We start from the raw sequence: 14,718 nt of genomic DNA, 5'->3' as shown, positions 1-14,718 counted from the left end.
ATGTCCAGCCAGTTCTGCTTTTTCTGGGACCTCCTGGAGCCCTTATCTGCATCTCCCTTCTCCTAGTGGCAAGAACATTGCTGCTGGGCCCCAGGACCTCATTCCTGGTTTGTAGATCTGGCAGTTTGGTGAGGGAGGGGCTTCTGCCTGGGTTTTGTGGTAGACAGAGGAAGCAGGCCCAGCGGCTCAGCCTACAGGGTGTGAGGGGGCAAAAGTCCCTTCCCTAGGCAAAAAATTCCAAAACCTCTAAATCACCGAAGTCCCAGGGCTAACTCTCGTGCCATGGAATCAGGGGACCCCCTTGGGCTATCGCCCCTGATGTCCTCACTTACTTGGAACTCCCTGTGGGTCCAGCAGCTACCCAGGTGACTTTGTTCCTACTGTGGCTGATTCTGGCTCCAGACTGTGTTGCCAGCAAAGGAGGTCCCAGGTGTAGGCAGGCACCAACTGGCTTTGCCCTGGAGAAGGGGATTAGGGTCCAGGCTAACTGTCCCTTTTTCTTGGGGAAAAGGACAGAGAAAGGCACTCCGCTTCTGGTGCCCAGGGCTGTGGGGGCCATGGCCACTCCCTTTTTCCTTCTGCTCAGGCTCCGGGTTCCCCAGGGGTGGGAGGAGGCACCAGAATCCACTGAGGGGAGATTGAAGGTTGTGTGGAAAGAGCACATGGCGGGGAGGCAGGAGGCCTGGGCCAGGCCTGGCTATGGCCCACAGGCTGGTGTCTTCTCATTTGGGTCATAGTTTTCTTCTCTGTAAAGTTGATGTCAGTGGTCTCTCAGCAGCCATCCTGTGATGCTTACCGACATGTTCAGTTGGGTTGTCTCCATCGCAGAGAGGACTTCCCAACCCTGTGACCCCTTTGTTCTCTCCTCCTCTCTGAGGGGTGCAGGTGCTGACTGAGGGTACCCCTCCACCCCTGCTGACCTTAGACATGAGATCCTTCTCTGAGCGCCTCCCTCTTCAGCCCTGCTCCAGCCCCCTTCCAGCTGGTCCTCTGTGCTCCTTCTCCTTGCCTAGGCGGGGCCTTCTCAGCTGGCTGCTCTTCCTCTCCTGTGTACTGATTGGGAACCAGGACATCAGGTCTTGGCTCTGCCATGTGCTATATGCCTTTGAGCTAGGAATCAACCCTCTCTGGGCCTCAGGATCCCCCAGGCCCCATTGGCATTCAGGCTTGATCACACTCAGGACCACAGTTTTGGGGAACTCAACAGGAATTGGGCTTTGTGCCCCTGGATCCAGCCTCTTGAAAGGTCCCCCTTGTCATGACATCAAAGTAGGAAGCCCCTAGGCCTCTGGTCCAAAGTGGCAATCCTTCCCATACTTCATCTAATTCCAGGGGTGAGTGGGGGGCATTCTGAAATAGTCAGAAATATAATAGAACTGTCAAATTTGTGAAAGAAGATAAAAGACTTTTATTCTGTACCCAGTGTAAAACAAAAACAAACATGCTGTCATTTCATCCAGATAAAAGGAAAAACAAAGGAAATGAACACATTTCAAAATAAAAGTATCCTTTCCTGCTATTTTTTTTTTTTTTGGAGGCTATGCCTCCTTACTGCATCTCTCTTTCTTTATATCTCTGTTTCTACTCTGTTTCCCATCACCCTTTCTTCAAGGGTGGGTCAGGATTCCCAGGGAGACAGAGTAGAATCGTGGGTGTCCCAGAGGAAGGAGAAATAACCACCTCCCGGGTGGGCAATAATGATGATTCAGCACCTTGGCCAGCACCCACTACTCCCCCCCCCCCTCCCTCCCACCCCCCAACCAACCCCACTCCTCTCCAAGCCCCCTTCATTTAAGCCTGTGACATGGCCCTTTGCGGCTGACCTCCTGGTGAAGTGTTTGGGGATGGTGAACAGAGTCAGGACCCAGGCAGGATGAGAGGAAGCTGGGAATGCTGCCCAGGTGTGAGCTGTCAGCCTCCGGGGACGACCTTTCTGGCTGAGCTCTGTGCTGCCAAGAGACGTCATCTCTGTTGTTTTCTGTTCCTGCTGCCACCCCAGAGAGAAAGACCCAGAGCAAATGGCCTTGTTAGGTTCTGACTAGGACAAACCCTGCATTAGGCTTACAGAACCCTGTCCAATCAGAGCCAGAACCTTGGCAATCAATTAACTAGATTCCTAGTCCCTCCCCAATAGAGATGGGGAACCTGACGCCCAAGGAGAGAGAGAAGGACCTGCTTAGGGTCACATAGTGCCTTCTTGAGTCTACCCCTGACCCTGAGAGACACATGAGGCTTGGTTTGAAGTTGAGGCTTGACTCACAATTGCACAAATGCACAATGGAATGGAGCCAGGGTTAAAGTCCTGCTTTGAACCCCAAGGGAGATCACAGTTTTGGTGTCCCCTGCCTGTCACTGAAGTGGTCCTCAAAGTTGAGAAGCATTTCCCAGGAGGTCCAGAGAAGAGTTTGGCTTTAGCTTTGGATGGGCCTGGGTCTGTTTCCAGCTCTGTTGAGTACTGGCTGTGGATCCCCTGGGAGGTAATGTTTCTCCACCAAACACTCAGATAATGATACCAACCTCATGGGCTTGTCTTGATATTAGATAAGTACCAGCACTTTGCCTGGGATCCAGATAGGGATACTGTCCTCCTATCAGTTCTCTCCTGCTCTGGGTAAGACCTTTGTTGATCCCTCCTTCCCCCCCAATGCTGAGATGCCTTAGCCTCCCCTCTTTGCTTGCCTGTGTTAAATGGGGGGTTCCTGGTATCATTTAGCCTGACAACTCCAGATTCCTTCATTCATGAATTCTTTGGACCCTGAGAGACACATGAGCCTTGTCTTGCAGTTGAGGCTCGACTCACAATTGCACAAATGCACAATGGTATGGAGCCAGGGAGATGCACTGATTTCCCAGAGTCCCAAGTTAGGTGTGCAAATTAGCTCCCTACAGTTACTCCCAGACACTAGGAAATGGAGAGTAAATACCGGGAAGTGGCCACCACTTCTTGGACCTTGTGCCAAGGCTGAGTAGGGGAAGGGTAAGAAGGACTGTGGAGGGGGTACTGTCTCCCCAGAAGACAGATGCACTGAGCAAAGATGGAGGGACATGGCTTTGGGGCATCCAGTGGGGCAGGCGGGTTGGGGATACTTTAGTCTCAAAATCACCTCCCCCCAAACTGGGTGCTCTCCATCAGCCGATCAGAGACCTTTCCTTCTGCTCCTGCCAATCCCCCCAATCCTTGTTCATGCCCCTTTTTCTAGAACTCCAAGCAATTCAACAACTGGGGTGGTTCCTTCTCTCTCTCCAGCTCCAGGTATAGGCGAAGATCCATCTGGAGCCTCAGGGAGCATCCAGTGTAACCCCCTTCATCTGCAGGGGAGGAGACTGAGGAAAGGGCCTTCAGGGTACAAAATGAGTCAGCACAGAACTAAGACTAGGCTCAGGACTCCTGTTTCTCAGCTGTGGGGGGCCCAGGGCTTTGCCACTTAGAGTGTGCACAGCTCATCTGTCCATATGCAGGGCCCTGCCTGACTCCTGGTCAGACTCCTTCCCCATGAGTCAGAGGTAGGATGGACCTCCCTGTACACAGCAGACCTGGGGACATTTCTGGCTTAGGTAGTCCCACACTCCACACAAGGCATAAGGAGGAAGATAGACTCCTTAAGGTCAGGTGTCTTAGGGCACTGACTCCTGGAGACAGGTAGAGTGGGAGGCAGGACCTCCCTAAGTGCACTGCATTTAGCAGCTTATCAATAAATCATATGAGATGGGTGTTATTACCCTCATTTTCTCTGTGGAAAAACTGAGGCCTAGAGAGGCTAAGCCATTTCTCTAAAGTCACACAGCAATGGAGCTCGGATTCAAGGCCAGGCACTCTTATAGAATTCAAGAGACCATGGCACTGTCTCATGAGCTCCCCTCTGTTCTCAAGGCTGCCATGACCCCCTCCTCCAGGCAGACTGCCAGTCTTCCCTGACAAGTAAGTTGTGATGTGAATGCTGGCTTTAGAACTCCGTTCTAATCCAAGTTCCACTGCTTCCCAGCACGGACTTGGGACTGTGGGCAAGTCATGTCTTCTCTCTGAACCTCATTTTCCACCTCTGTAAAGTGGGCATAATATTACACACCCAGTAGGTTTGCTTTGTGGATTAGCCATGTTAATACATGAATACCACCTGGGACAGAAAAGGCAGGCCTTTGTCAACATGAATAGAACTGACCACTGACATTCTGTAACTTTAATTTAATACAAATTCATCATAACTCACAAAATGGGAAACATTTAAAATAAAAATACTGCTGGGGGGTGGCCCAGCTTCTGGTAGATGAAGGGGTGAGGTGAGAATGAGGATTCCTCCTGCCCATGGGGGACCCCAATGGGCAGCAGTTGTGAGGTGGGAGCCCCCCAAGTTCAGCTAGTCTGGCTCCTTTGGGATGAGGGTGGTCAGGGACCCCACAAGCTCAGAATCTAGGCTCCAGGACTAGAGAGCGAAGTGAAGGCTTGAGACATTCGGCCAATGCTGCGGATAGATCCACCTCTTGGGCTCTTGCCCTCGGGCAGGGACAGGGCCACGGAGCAGGGCACGTGGAGGCTCTGCTGCTTCAAAGCCAAGGCCCGGAGGTGAACTCCAGTGACAAAAACTGTGGATGGGCTTGTTCAACACCTAAACATCCTTCCAGGCCTTTTTGCATGGCTGCAGTGAGAAGAAAGAAAACTACGTTTCCCAGGCACCCTTGCCGCCAACGTTCTGGATCTGATTTATGTTTCCCCAACAGTATCCCTCACAGAGATTTGGATTTGAGAACTAAACTGAGTGGGACAGAGGCAGGCCTCAGGACACCTATTTGCCGGCCCGGCCAGTAGTGGAGGGAACACAGTTCTGCGGTCAGCAGCTTCCTGATGCAGTGGCTTCCTGCAGGTGGGAGCCGCAAGTTGTTCCTGGAAATTCAGCAAGGAGTCTGCTCCTCCAGCCCTTCCAATGATTTTGCAAATCAGGGATGTGATAATAAATGCTGTCAAATTAAACTAGCTAAAGCAGCTCTTGTTTTCTGCAACAGGATCCTAACTGAGACAGACGCCAAGCCTGATGGGAAGTCCCAGCCAACAGCCTGTCCCAGTGCTCGCCTGAGACAACTGTTCCCCTCAGCCTCCCCGCACCCTAAGCCTGGTCACAGAGGCCGGTTTGGACCCTTATTTAAGCCTCTGGGGACCTCCGTCACCCAGTGATGCGTGTCCTGCAGCTGCTTTTAGGCTACCGGGCTCTGCATCAGCCTCGCGTGCCATCATCCTGATTTTAGACCCGCGGGCTGGAAGTTGGTGGCACAGTGACCGTAACACGTGGGTTCAGTGACCGGGTGCCTCCCACAGGCCACAGCATCATCTCTACCTGCAGGTCAGTGGGAGAAACAGGAACCATAAAGCTCTTGGTCCAGAGGTAGAAGGAGAGGTGGTTCTCGGGAACCCTAGGACCAGCTACAGCCTGTGTCCACCGTGGGCCGGAGTCAAGGGTCAAATGGCCCACGGTGGGGTGCCGGGCAAGTCTTCGACCTGGAAGCATAAGTGGGTTTCATGTATCTTTCAGGCTGCCAACTGCCGGCAACACTCTTGACACATCCTGAGGTCAGGGCATGTGGGCAGGAGGGAGACAGGGAGAAGCTCCCCATCCCCGCCGCCCAGAGGATGGGGATGAGGGCTGGGCAGGGGCCGCCCTGAGGAGAAGCCATGTCACATCCTGGGACCAAAGCTGCCTCCCCATCAAGGTCAGAACTACAGGACATCAATGCTGATGGTGTTTAAGAATCATGGAGCATGACCACCAATATAGAAGAGAAATGGAGGCTGAAGGGTAAACACCCAGCCCGAGGCCTCACGGGGTGTGGGGGCTACACTGGACCGGAGTCCTGGCCTCTGTCCCCTGGGCAGAGCTCTTGCTGGTGGCCGTGGCCCAGGTGGCCCCTGTGGGCTCCCTGCGCCGTCCTAGATGCGGACTGTGTTGATCCTCAACGGCTGCACGTTCTTGCCGTTGGCGTGGCTCTGCCCCGGGCTGAAGTAGGAGCAGAGCTTGCCTGGGAACTTCTCGCGGAACGTGTAGAGCCAGGACATGTCGTCGGCGTTGTAGAAGATGAGCAGGCCTTGGTCGTAGTCCAGGAACACGCCCACCTTGTCGAGCTTGTCGCGGACGTTGAGCCGCGTCCAGGGCTCGGTGCAGGCGCTGTACTGGTTGCCATCGTGCATGACGATGCAGTAGAAGCCGCGGCTAGGCTGGATCTGGATGCTGCCCTTGCGGCTGGCCGCCTCGTGGGCCAGCCCGATCACCCACTGGGTCTTCTCCGCCACCACCACCTCCCAGTAGTGGACGCCGCTGCTGAAGGCCTCGGAGCCCAGCACCGACACCTCCACGTCGAAGCGCTTTGGCGAGTCCTGCAGCGGCTGTGGGTGCAGGTTGCCATAGGCCACGATGGTGCAGTCGTCGGACAGGATCAGGCGCTGGTGGGCAGTGCCCGGGTCCAGGGTCAGGGCGGCGGGCACTGCAGGGGGCGGAGGAGGGAGGAAAGATAAGTGGAGAGAAGGTTGGGGATCCACTCTGTGGTGTCTCCCCGAGGGCCAGGTTCTGGTCGGTGCCCAGGAGGCTGTGTGATGCTGAACACATGTGATGCCTGCCCCCTCTGGTCCTCAGCTTCCTCCTCTGTAAAATGGAAGGGCGATAGCTGAAGTCCTTCCAGATTTAAGCCTGGCTGCAGGGGAGCAGAAGCTGTGGCTGCTTGTTCATTGCCAATGCCTGGGGCAAGGACATAGTGGGCACCCCACAAAAGTTTGTTGAGTAAACCATAATGAAATCCAGAATTAGGGAACTTCAGAACTGAGAGAGCTTAAAGATTATCCCAGGTGCTGGTAATCACCCTGGGACTGGGGGATAAGGAAATCTGTGGGGTGGGGTGTGGGTTTTCTCAGTAGGTGGGATCTATGCATCTAAATGCCCTGAATGAGGGGCGCCTGTTAAGCATCCGACTCCAGCTCAGGTCAGGATCTCACAACTCTGTGAGTTTGAGCCCCGGGTCGGGCTCTGTGCTGACAGCATAGAGCCTGGAGCCTGCTTTGGATTCTGTCTCCCTCTCTCTCTGCCCCTCTCCAGCTTGCATTCTGTCTCTCTCTCAAAAATAAACATTAAAAAAATTAAAAAAATTTTTTTTAAATGCCCTGAATGAAATGCACAGGGAAGTCCCACGACCCCTTTGCCACCCATAAATTTTCAAATGCTCAAGCAATCATGTGGATGAAAAATCATTTTTATAATGACCTAAAATTACAACTTAACTCCCTTTTACGTATAAACAGGAAATCTTTTTTTAAAGTTTTTATGTTTATTTTTGATAGAGAAAGAGAGAGGGAAAGAGAGAGAGAGAACGTGAGCAGGGGAGGGGCAGAGAGAGACAGAGACCCAGAATCCGAAGCAGGCTACAGGTTCTGAGCTGTCAGCACAGAGCCCTACCGGGGGACTTGAACCCACAAGCCAGGAGATCATGACCCGAACTGAAGTTGGATGCTTAACCGACTGAGCCACCCAAGTGCCCCGGGAAGGAAATCATTTTGTACAGTTTTAACAGACTGAGTATTACTACCATGTAAACTGAGGGGAGACTGAACTTGGTTTGTTTGGAACTTTGCTGAGAATTGTTCACTTTTCGGGAAAGTATATGTCTGAGAAAAATGCCACTGACTCATATAACCTACCTGTTGTGGACCATATGTGAGGCACAGTCGTGTTTCATCTACGGTGTGAGCACCTGACTGCTTCATTATGTTTTCCACTGTGGCTGTGAGTGAGCATGTACAGATTGGCATACACAATATTTTATTATAAATCATTTCCTTCTATTTTTCCTTTACATTGTCATCACAGTATGTATATACATACCTGTATATATACAGTTTTTCAAGTTTATATACATAGTGCAGTTGTGGAAAGGTTATTATTACCTTTGAGACATTGCAAACTATGTGTTATGAAATGTAGGTGACAGGTCTGAAAAAGCGGAAAACCATGGATTCTAGGCTGACTCTTCCACTTGACAGATGGAGAAAATGAGACCCAGGGAGGAAAGGTGACTAATCTCAGGTCACCCAGCACTCAAAGGCAGGGCGAGGACTAAGCAAGGTCATGTGCAATCCAGCCCCAGCTCTACCTGTCACACGTCACTTCCACCACACGCAGCCCCAACACCTTCACCCGGACTGCCCCTCCACTGCCTCCTCCCTGCTTGTTGTAATCACCTCTGCATGAGGCTCAACTCCAGGGCCCATCTTGTGAGAAGCCTTCCTGGTTGCCCACAGGAAGGTGGTTGCTCCCTGGTTGCTCTTTCTTCTGAAATTCCTTAATTTTGTGTTCCGGTTATATAAGGGGTATTGTCTTCTGTGCCCACATCTTTTTGCACCATTTGCACCAGGAGGGTAGGGGCTGTGTACCACGCAGATAGGCTGTCCCTTGTGCGCCCGGTGCCCAGCACAGAGACAGGCATGGTGAGCGTTTCCAGAAAGGCTCACCAAATTAAACTGGCCCTTGCTTGTGTTCTCTTGGACAGGTGGCACAGGCTGGGTCATCCTGTTCTGGGCTGGCCACACTGGCTTAGCAGGTCTGGCTCTCAGAGTCTCATGAACTCTCATGTCAAGGGTTCTATTTACTCTCTCCTCCGTGACGGAGCTGATGCCCAACCAGAAGATGGAGAACCTGGAAGTAGCCTTCCTGAGCCTGAATGACCATTTCCAGGCCAGAGCAAGACAGAGGCGAGGAAGGGTGAGGAAAAGGAATCCTGCCGCCAGTACCCAGGAGCGAACAATTTCTTCATCCTGCTCTCTGGCGGTTTCGTTATCTGGTGAAGCAGGAGCATGACTACACTTGGCTGGAGCCTTACCCCCTCCTTCTATCACCGCTGTTGGCTGCACGCATGCACAGAAATAAAACGCCTCAGTGGTGGCAACTGTCACCAACAGGGAGCAACAGCCAGTTTCTGAACTGGTGCTCCCGTTCACAAGGCCACTAACAAAGCTGACCGTTGACTTACATCAAGCTCTTTCCACGAGCTCTGTTAGGAGTAAATTTAGTTTTGCATTTTACATTCTCCTTTCCTGTTCTTTGAACTCAGAGGGATGCATGGAAACAATTAGCCCTGCGAATAGAGGGGTCAGTCAATGGAATCACAATTCTCTATCCAGGGACATGGAAGAGGGGGAGTCAGGGGAAGGAAGACACTGGATCAGTGGACATATGTTTTACCCTGTGGTCTGAGCGGTCACAGGGCAGCCTGTCAGAACCAGAGGCTCCTGCCACATGGAATGTAGGAATTCCCACAGTGGGGTCAGGAGGTGAGAGGTGGAGGGAGGTGTAGGAAGTTATGTGTGAAGGGAGGCAAGGGAAAGAAAAATCTAATTAGACACAGATGGGCCACTCCTCCCGGCTGTGGAATGCGGGTCACACTCAGGCGTGTAGAGAGGAAGGGTTAGAGCACGCACAAAGACAAGGTGTGGGCAGCGGCAGTTCTGAGTGCCACGCGGGAGCCTGTGGTGCTCAGGATGATCTAGGAGGTCAGCAACAGGCAGGAACTGCAGCTCAGGGCAGAAGGACCGTGCGACCTGGCGGGGGGAGGGGCGGAGACACTAGCACACCAGATGGAGGGCTCAGCCCCAGACTCTAAAGCCTAATGTGGGGCAACGTGGGCCACTTCTAGTGCCACCGATGAGTGGGGAGGGCGCTCCAGGAGGCAGCCAAGTGGGCTCTCAGTGGTTCTGAGATTGGGCCCACAAAGATGAGCCTGCAGCGCAGAGGAAATCCTGACTGCGTAGAGTGCCAGCTCCTTGGGCGTGGAGCCTCAGCTTGGAAGCCCAGGGGACTGGGTGAGGGCAAGGCCCGCCACTCATTGGGTGGGCCTAGGGGCGGGGCCTGCTGTTCATTGGGCAGTGCTGGCAGTGGAGGCGGGACTAGGTGGGGGTGGGGCCTGATAACTGGGTGCTGGGTCCCACATCGCAGGGGCAGGGCTAGGGGCGGGGCCTGGTATTCTTATTGGCATAGGGCGTGGCCTGATTCTCAGAAGCTTTTTACACTCCAAAGGACAGGCTGGGGTCCACCTCCAGGGTCTCCCATCTCCTCATAAACAGAGGTTCTGTCTTCCAAGCCTCCTTCCCACCCTCCCTGAGGCGACGGCTGGCAGGAGTAACAGCCTTCAGACCACAGACAGACCTAGAAGGGGGCCTAGCAACACCCTTTCCCCTCTCTGAGACGTCAGTCCAGGGTGGAGACTGGCAATCCCTCCACCCATCCTTTATCCTTGGGAGAAGTGCCAGACCTCAGCAAAACAAACCAGTCCCCTGGGGTTCACTATAGTACAGATCAGAGCTCTTTTCTAGGTCCTGACCCACTGTTTTATAAAAACAAAAAGCAGGTATTGAAGCAGCCCATTTAAGCCTGAGACCTCGAGGTCAAAGGCATTTAGGGCGGGCATGGACTGTGGAGGCGCCAGGAAAATGTCTTCTGGCCATCTTCAACCACACATCACAGGCCCAAGCAGCAGAGAAACCCCCTAGTCAAGTACTATCACTTGGCAGCAGATGGCTGGTTCCTCTTTGTTCTCAAGGACAGTGGCTTGACCCTTCAGAAGCCTGATAGGACAGGAGACGCTGCCAGCTCTTTCCTCTGGCCAGGCCCTTACATAATCTGCTGCCCCACTTCTCCCACCTCTTCGGCCCCCTCTGCGCCATACTGGCATTCGAGAAACACGTTCACACCCACTGGTTCATGGGAATACCACAGCAGCCCCAGGAGTGCAAATTACCATCCCATTTTCCCGAAGAGGAAACTGAGGCTCCAAGGAGACTTCTCTGAGTTAAGTGGCCTGCTCAGGTTGCCACTTGGGGTGGAAGTAGAGTTGGAACTTGAGTTAAAGCCTTGTCACACCGTGTTCTTTCCTCTGTGTGGCTCCAGAAAGCCTGCTCAGCAAGACTGAGGAACCAACTGATTTGTCATTATAACAATGATAAACAAGTATCAAGTTCTTACTAAGTTCCAGGATTATTATCACAAATAGATAATTTTATTTAATTCTTATCCCTAGGCTGGGAGATAAATCACATCTTCTCCATCCCTGTTTTACAGAGGAGAAAACTGGCCCAGAGAGGGCAGTGATTTGCCCTGGGCTACACAGCTAGGTGGTGAGCACGCTGGAACCCACAAATGACTGGATTCAGGTGAGCAGGGGGAGGGGCGAGCCGCCCAGAAGAGGCAGATGGTAAAAGCAAAGAAGGCGGGCAGTGTCTGGTGTCCTGGGAGCAGAGGCCACCTGGTCTGGCTGGGGAGAAAGTTTGTGCTTGGGGGCAGCAACAATCAGGCCAGGCAGTTGGAGGAGGGTGTCCAATGTCGGCTGAAGGGTGGGACAGGGGGTGGGGGGTGGGTAGAGAGTGGAGGTTCCAAAGCAAGGGGAGTGACAGGTGCTAAATGGAGTTCTCAGATGACCCAATAGGAAGCCCAAACTGGAAGCAGGGCAGGCAGGAAGCTGCTAGAATCCATGGGCTAGTTCCCTGGGGGCGCCTGCCCCTCCCATCTGGACATAAAGGGCCTTGGTGCTGGCAGAGGAGCCATAGTGACTTCACAGGCCCTACAGACAAAGGAAGGGGCCTGGCTAACCAGGTCACTGGTCTCTGGACTCCCCAGGGACCGCTATCCTTGGCAGGATGTTCAGGGCACAGGCTACTGCTCCTTCAGCCCCTCTTCCACGCAGTTTTCTCTGGGTCAGTGGTTCTCAACTGGGGCGATTTGCCTCGCAGGGGTCATTGGACAATGTGTGGAGACATTTTTGGTTGTCAAAACTGGGGAGGGGAGCGTCTAGTTGGGTAGATACCAGGAATGCTGCTGAACATCCTATCATGCACAGGACAGCCCCCTAAATAAGGAATTATCCAGCTCCAAATGTCAATAGTGCTGATGTTGAGAAACCCTGCTCTGGGGCAACCAGCAAGTTCCCACATCCATTTACTCACTTGTGAGGGAGTTGGGAAAGGGCTAACATCCCTATTTTACAGAGGAGGAAACTGAGGCTCAGAGGAGAAGTGACTTGTTCAGGATGTGTGGCAAGTTCCATTCAAAAATACTTACTGAGTACCTACTTTATTCTAGTAGCAGAACTGAGACTCGGATTCATTCATTTCTTTATTTACTTTTCCACACACATTTACCGTGCTGGCTGCTCTAGGGATCTACAGTGATGAATTAGACCCAGGCCTGACCCTGAGCTAAAAGTCTAGCGACACAGACAGCTACACACACATTGACAAAAGAGTGAGATCAGAAAAGTGCCGGGCTACCTGAAGAAATCCAGGAAGGCTTCCCAGAGGAGGTGTTTATAAACTAAGACATGAAGGGGAGTAGGAGTTAGTCATCAAAGCCTGAGGTTTGTATAGAGGGCACAAGGGAGCAGCATGTGTGAAAGTGGAGGAGGGAGAATAGGGCTCATTTAAGACCTGAAGATGGTTCGGTGTGGCTGAGTATGATGTGGAGGGGAGAATGAGAGAATGGCAGGGCCCAGGTCTTATAGGGCCTGGATTGTCGGGCTGAGGTCCCTGGATTGCCTCTCTAAGCTGTCACAAGGATGCATCAGGTGGCAGCTGAGACAAATAGAGCTCCTGAGACCAGCCACCCGAGGGGCTGCCCTGGGTCAATGGTGGGGGACGCACTTCTTGCCTCCTTGAGTTATGCTGTTTCACCCATGTGTGGCCCTCATCCTGCTGGGTCTCAGTGTGGAGGTCCCTCCACGTCTAGGAGCACATAGAGGCCAGAAGGACCCCAAGAGGATAACCCAGAGTCCCCCCAGTCTGCTGGAAAATGCACCCTTCCCCAGACTAGGCACAGATCCAGATTTAAGAGTACCAGGAATGGGGTGCCTGGGTGGCTCAGTTGGTTAAGTGTCTGACTTCGGCTCAGGTCATGATCTCACAGTTTGTGAGTTTGAGCCCCACGTCGGGCTGTGTGCTGACAGCTTGGGGCCTGGAGCCTGCTTCAGATTCTGTGTCTCCCTTTCTCTCTGCCCCTCCCCTCCTCACACACTCTCTCTCTCAAAAATAAATAATTTTTTTTGTGTGTGGGGGGGTGCGCCTGGGTGGCTCAGTCAGTTAAGCATCCAACTTTGACTCAGGTCATGATTTCACGGTTTGTGAGTTTGAGCCCCACGTTGGGCTCTGTGCTGACAACTCAGAGCCTGGCGCCTGCTTCTGATTCTGTCTCTGTCTCTCTGTCTCTCTCTTTGCACCTCCCCTGCTTGCAGTCTGCCCCTCTCTCTCTCAAAAAACAAATAAACATTAAAAAAATTTTTTAAAAATAAATATTTTTTTAAAAAATTAATAAAAAAAAAAGTACCAGGAGCTGTCCCTTCACTCCTGGGAAATCAGTATTGATACATCAAGTGTGGTCCTCAGCCACCTACAGGGGACCCCCATCTCTGTCCAGCATTCACAGGCTCAGTGGTGCCTTCAGCCTCTCTCCATCCCTACCTGGAAGGCCCGATCATGAGCATCCTGGGTTCATTCATGCTCCTCCCCCACTGCCTTTGCCCATGCAGCTCCCCACACTGGGGACGGTCTGGAGGCACCACCAGGCCCCAGCCTTCCCCGAGTGGCAAAGCCATCAGCCTTCAGCGCCCGGTTCAGACGTCTGTTCCTAACAGCTCTGTGCCTGCTTTCCCATCTGAAAAAATGAGGATAATAATAGTGCCGACCTCTGAGGGAGGATTCCCCTTTATATCCTTGTCTTACCTCTAAAGGACGTGGTGCCTTTGTAGGTTGTATGATTTCGGGTCCCAGGGTCTACTCACTCTACTAGAAACCTGTTCAGACCTTCTCTCCCAGCAAACCTCCCATTACCTCCTCTCGCCCATCATCATCTTGGCGGATGACCTTGCTTCCTACCTCGCGGGGAAAGGGGAGGCTATGGGCAGAGCGTTTCCTCAAGCTCCCACCGCTGCCCATTTATTCTCTCTCCTCTGGGCTCCTGAAGATGAGCTGTCAGAAGAGGCAGCAGCAGACCCCACTCCTGGCTGTCCCTGTAGCACCTTTCTCTGCCCTGCATCCTCGGTTTTGCCACTGGGTCTTTCTCATCACCCACAGATAGGCTGTTACTTCTCCCACCTTCAACAGCCTCTGCCGCCTTCTCGCTCCTTCCCTTAAATAAAACTCCTTGAAAGCACTGTCTCCACTCGCTCCCCTCCCATTCTCTCTTTTTTTAATTTTTAGAGAGGAGTGCGTGTGCAAGCAAGCATGAGCGAAGGCGGGGTGGGGTGTGGAGAGGGGGGGGGAGTTCCAAGCAGGCTCCACGCTCAGCCTGGAGCCCAATGCAGGGCTTGATCCCACGACCCTGGGATCATGACCTGAGCTGAAATCAAGTTGGATGCTCAGCCAAATCAAATCAACTGACTGAGCCACCCAGATGCCTCATGTCCCTTTCTCTCTCTCGGACAGCTTCCTATCCAGCTTATGCCCCTGTGGCTCCACCAAAGCTCTTGTCACTGAAGACCTCCATGTTGCCAGAGAACAGTCAGTTCTGGGTTCTCTCACTTGGCTTAGCGGCCTTTGTTGCCATTAGCCACTCTCTACTTGGCTTCCAGGACTCACCCAGGTTCCCCTCCCGCTTCTCTGGCTGCTCCTTCCTGATCCTCTTGGCTGGGTCTCCCTCCTGTCCCTAACCTCTAGGAGTGCCCCAGGGCTCCAAAGTTTAGAGTGACTTCATCTCTCTTCTCTCCACT

The 14,718-nt window shown here is 52.9% G+C and overlaps 1 protein-coding gene across 3 annotated transcripts in view; it reads right to left on the bottom strand.

Moving 5' to 3' along the window:
- Positions 1-1,804: 1,804 nt before the first annotated feature.
- The window catches only part of TRIM62 (tripartite motif containing 62), a 33,406-nt gene continuing 20,492 nt past the window's right edge, over positions 1,805-14,718 (bottom strand). For all 3 annotated transcript variants that reach the window (XM_047872379.1, XM_047872378.1, XM_047872380.1), the window contains exon 6: positions 1,805-6,468. In XM_047872379.1, coding sequence (XP_047728335.1) covers positions 5,918-6,468 — 551 coding nt within the window. In that variant the 3' untranslated portion in view covers positions 1,805-5,917. The remainder of the gene's footprint in view (positions 6,469-14,718) is intronic.

The sequence above is a fragment of the Prionailurus viverrinus genome, chromosome C1 (assembly GCF_022837055.1).
Source record: "Prionailurus viverrinus isolate Anna chromosome C1, UM_Priviv_1.0, whole genome shotgun sequence".
NCBI lineage: Eukaryota > Metazoa > Chordata > Mammalia > Carnivora > Felidae > Prionailurus > Prionailurus viverrinus.
The sequence above is the reverse complement of the archived record's forward strand: the minus strand, read 5'-3'. Positions and strand labels throughout refer to the sequence as shown.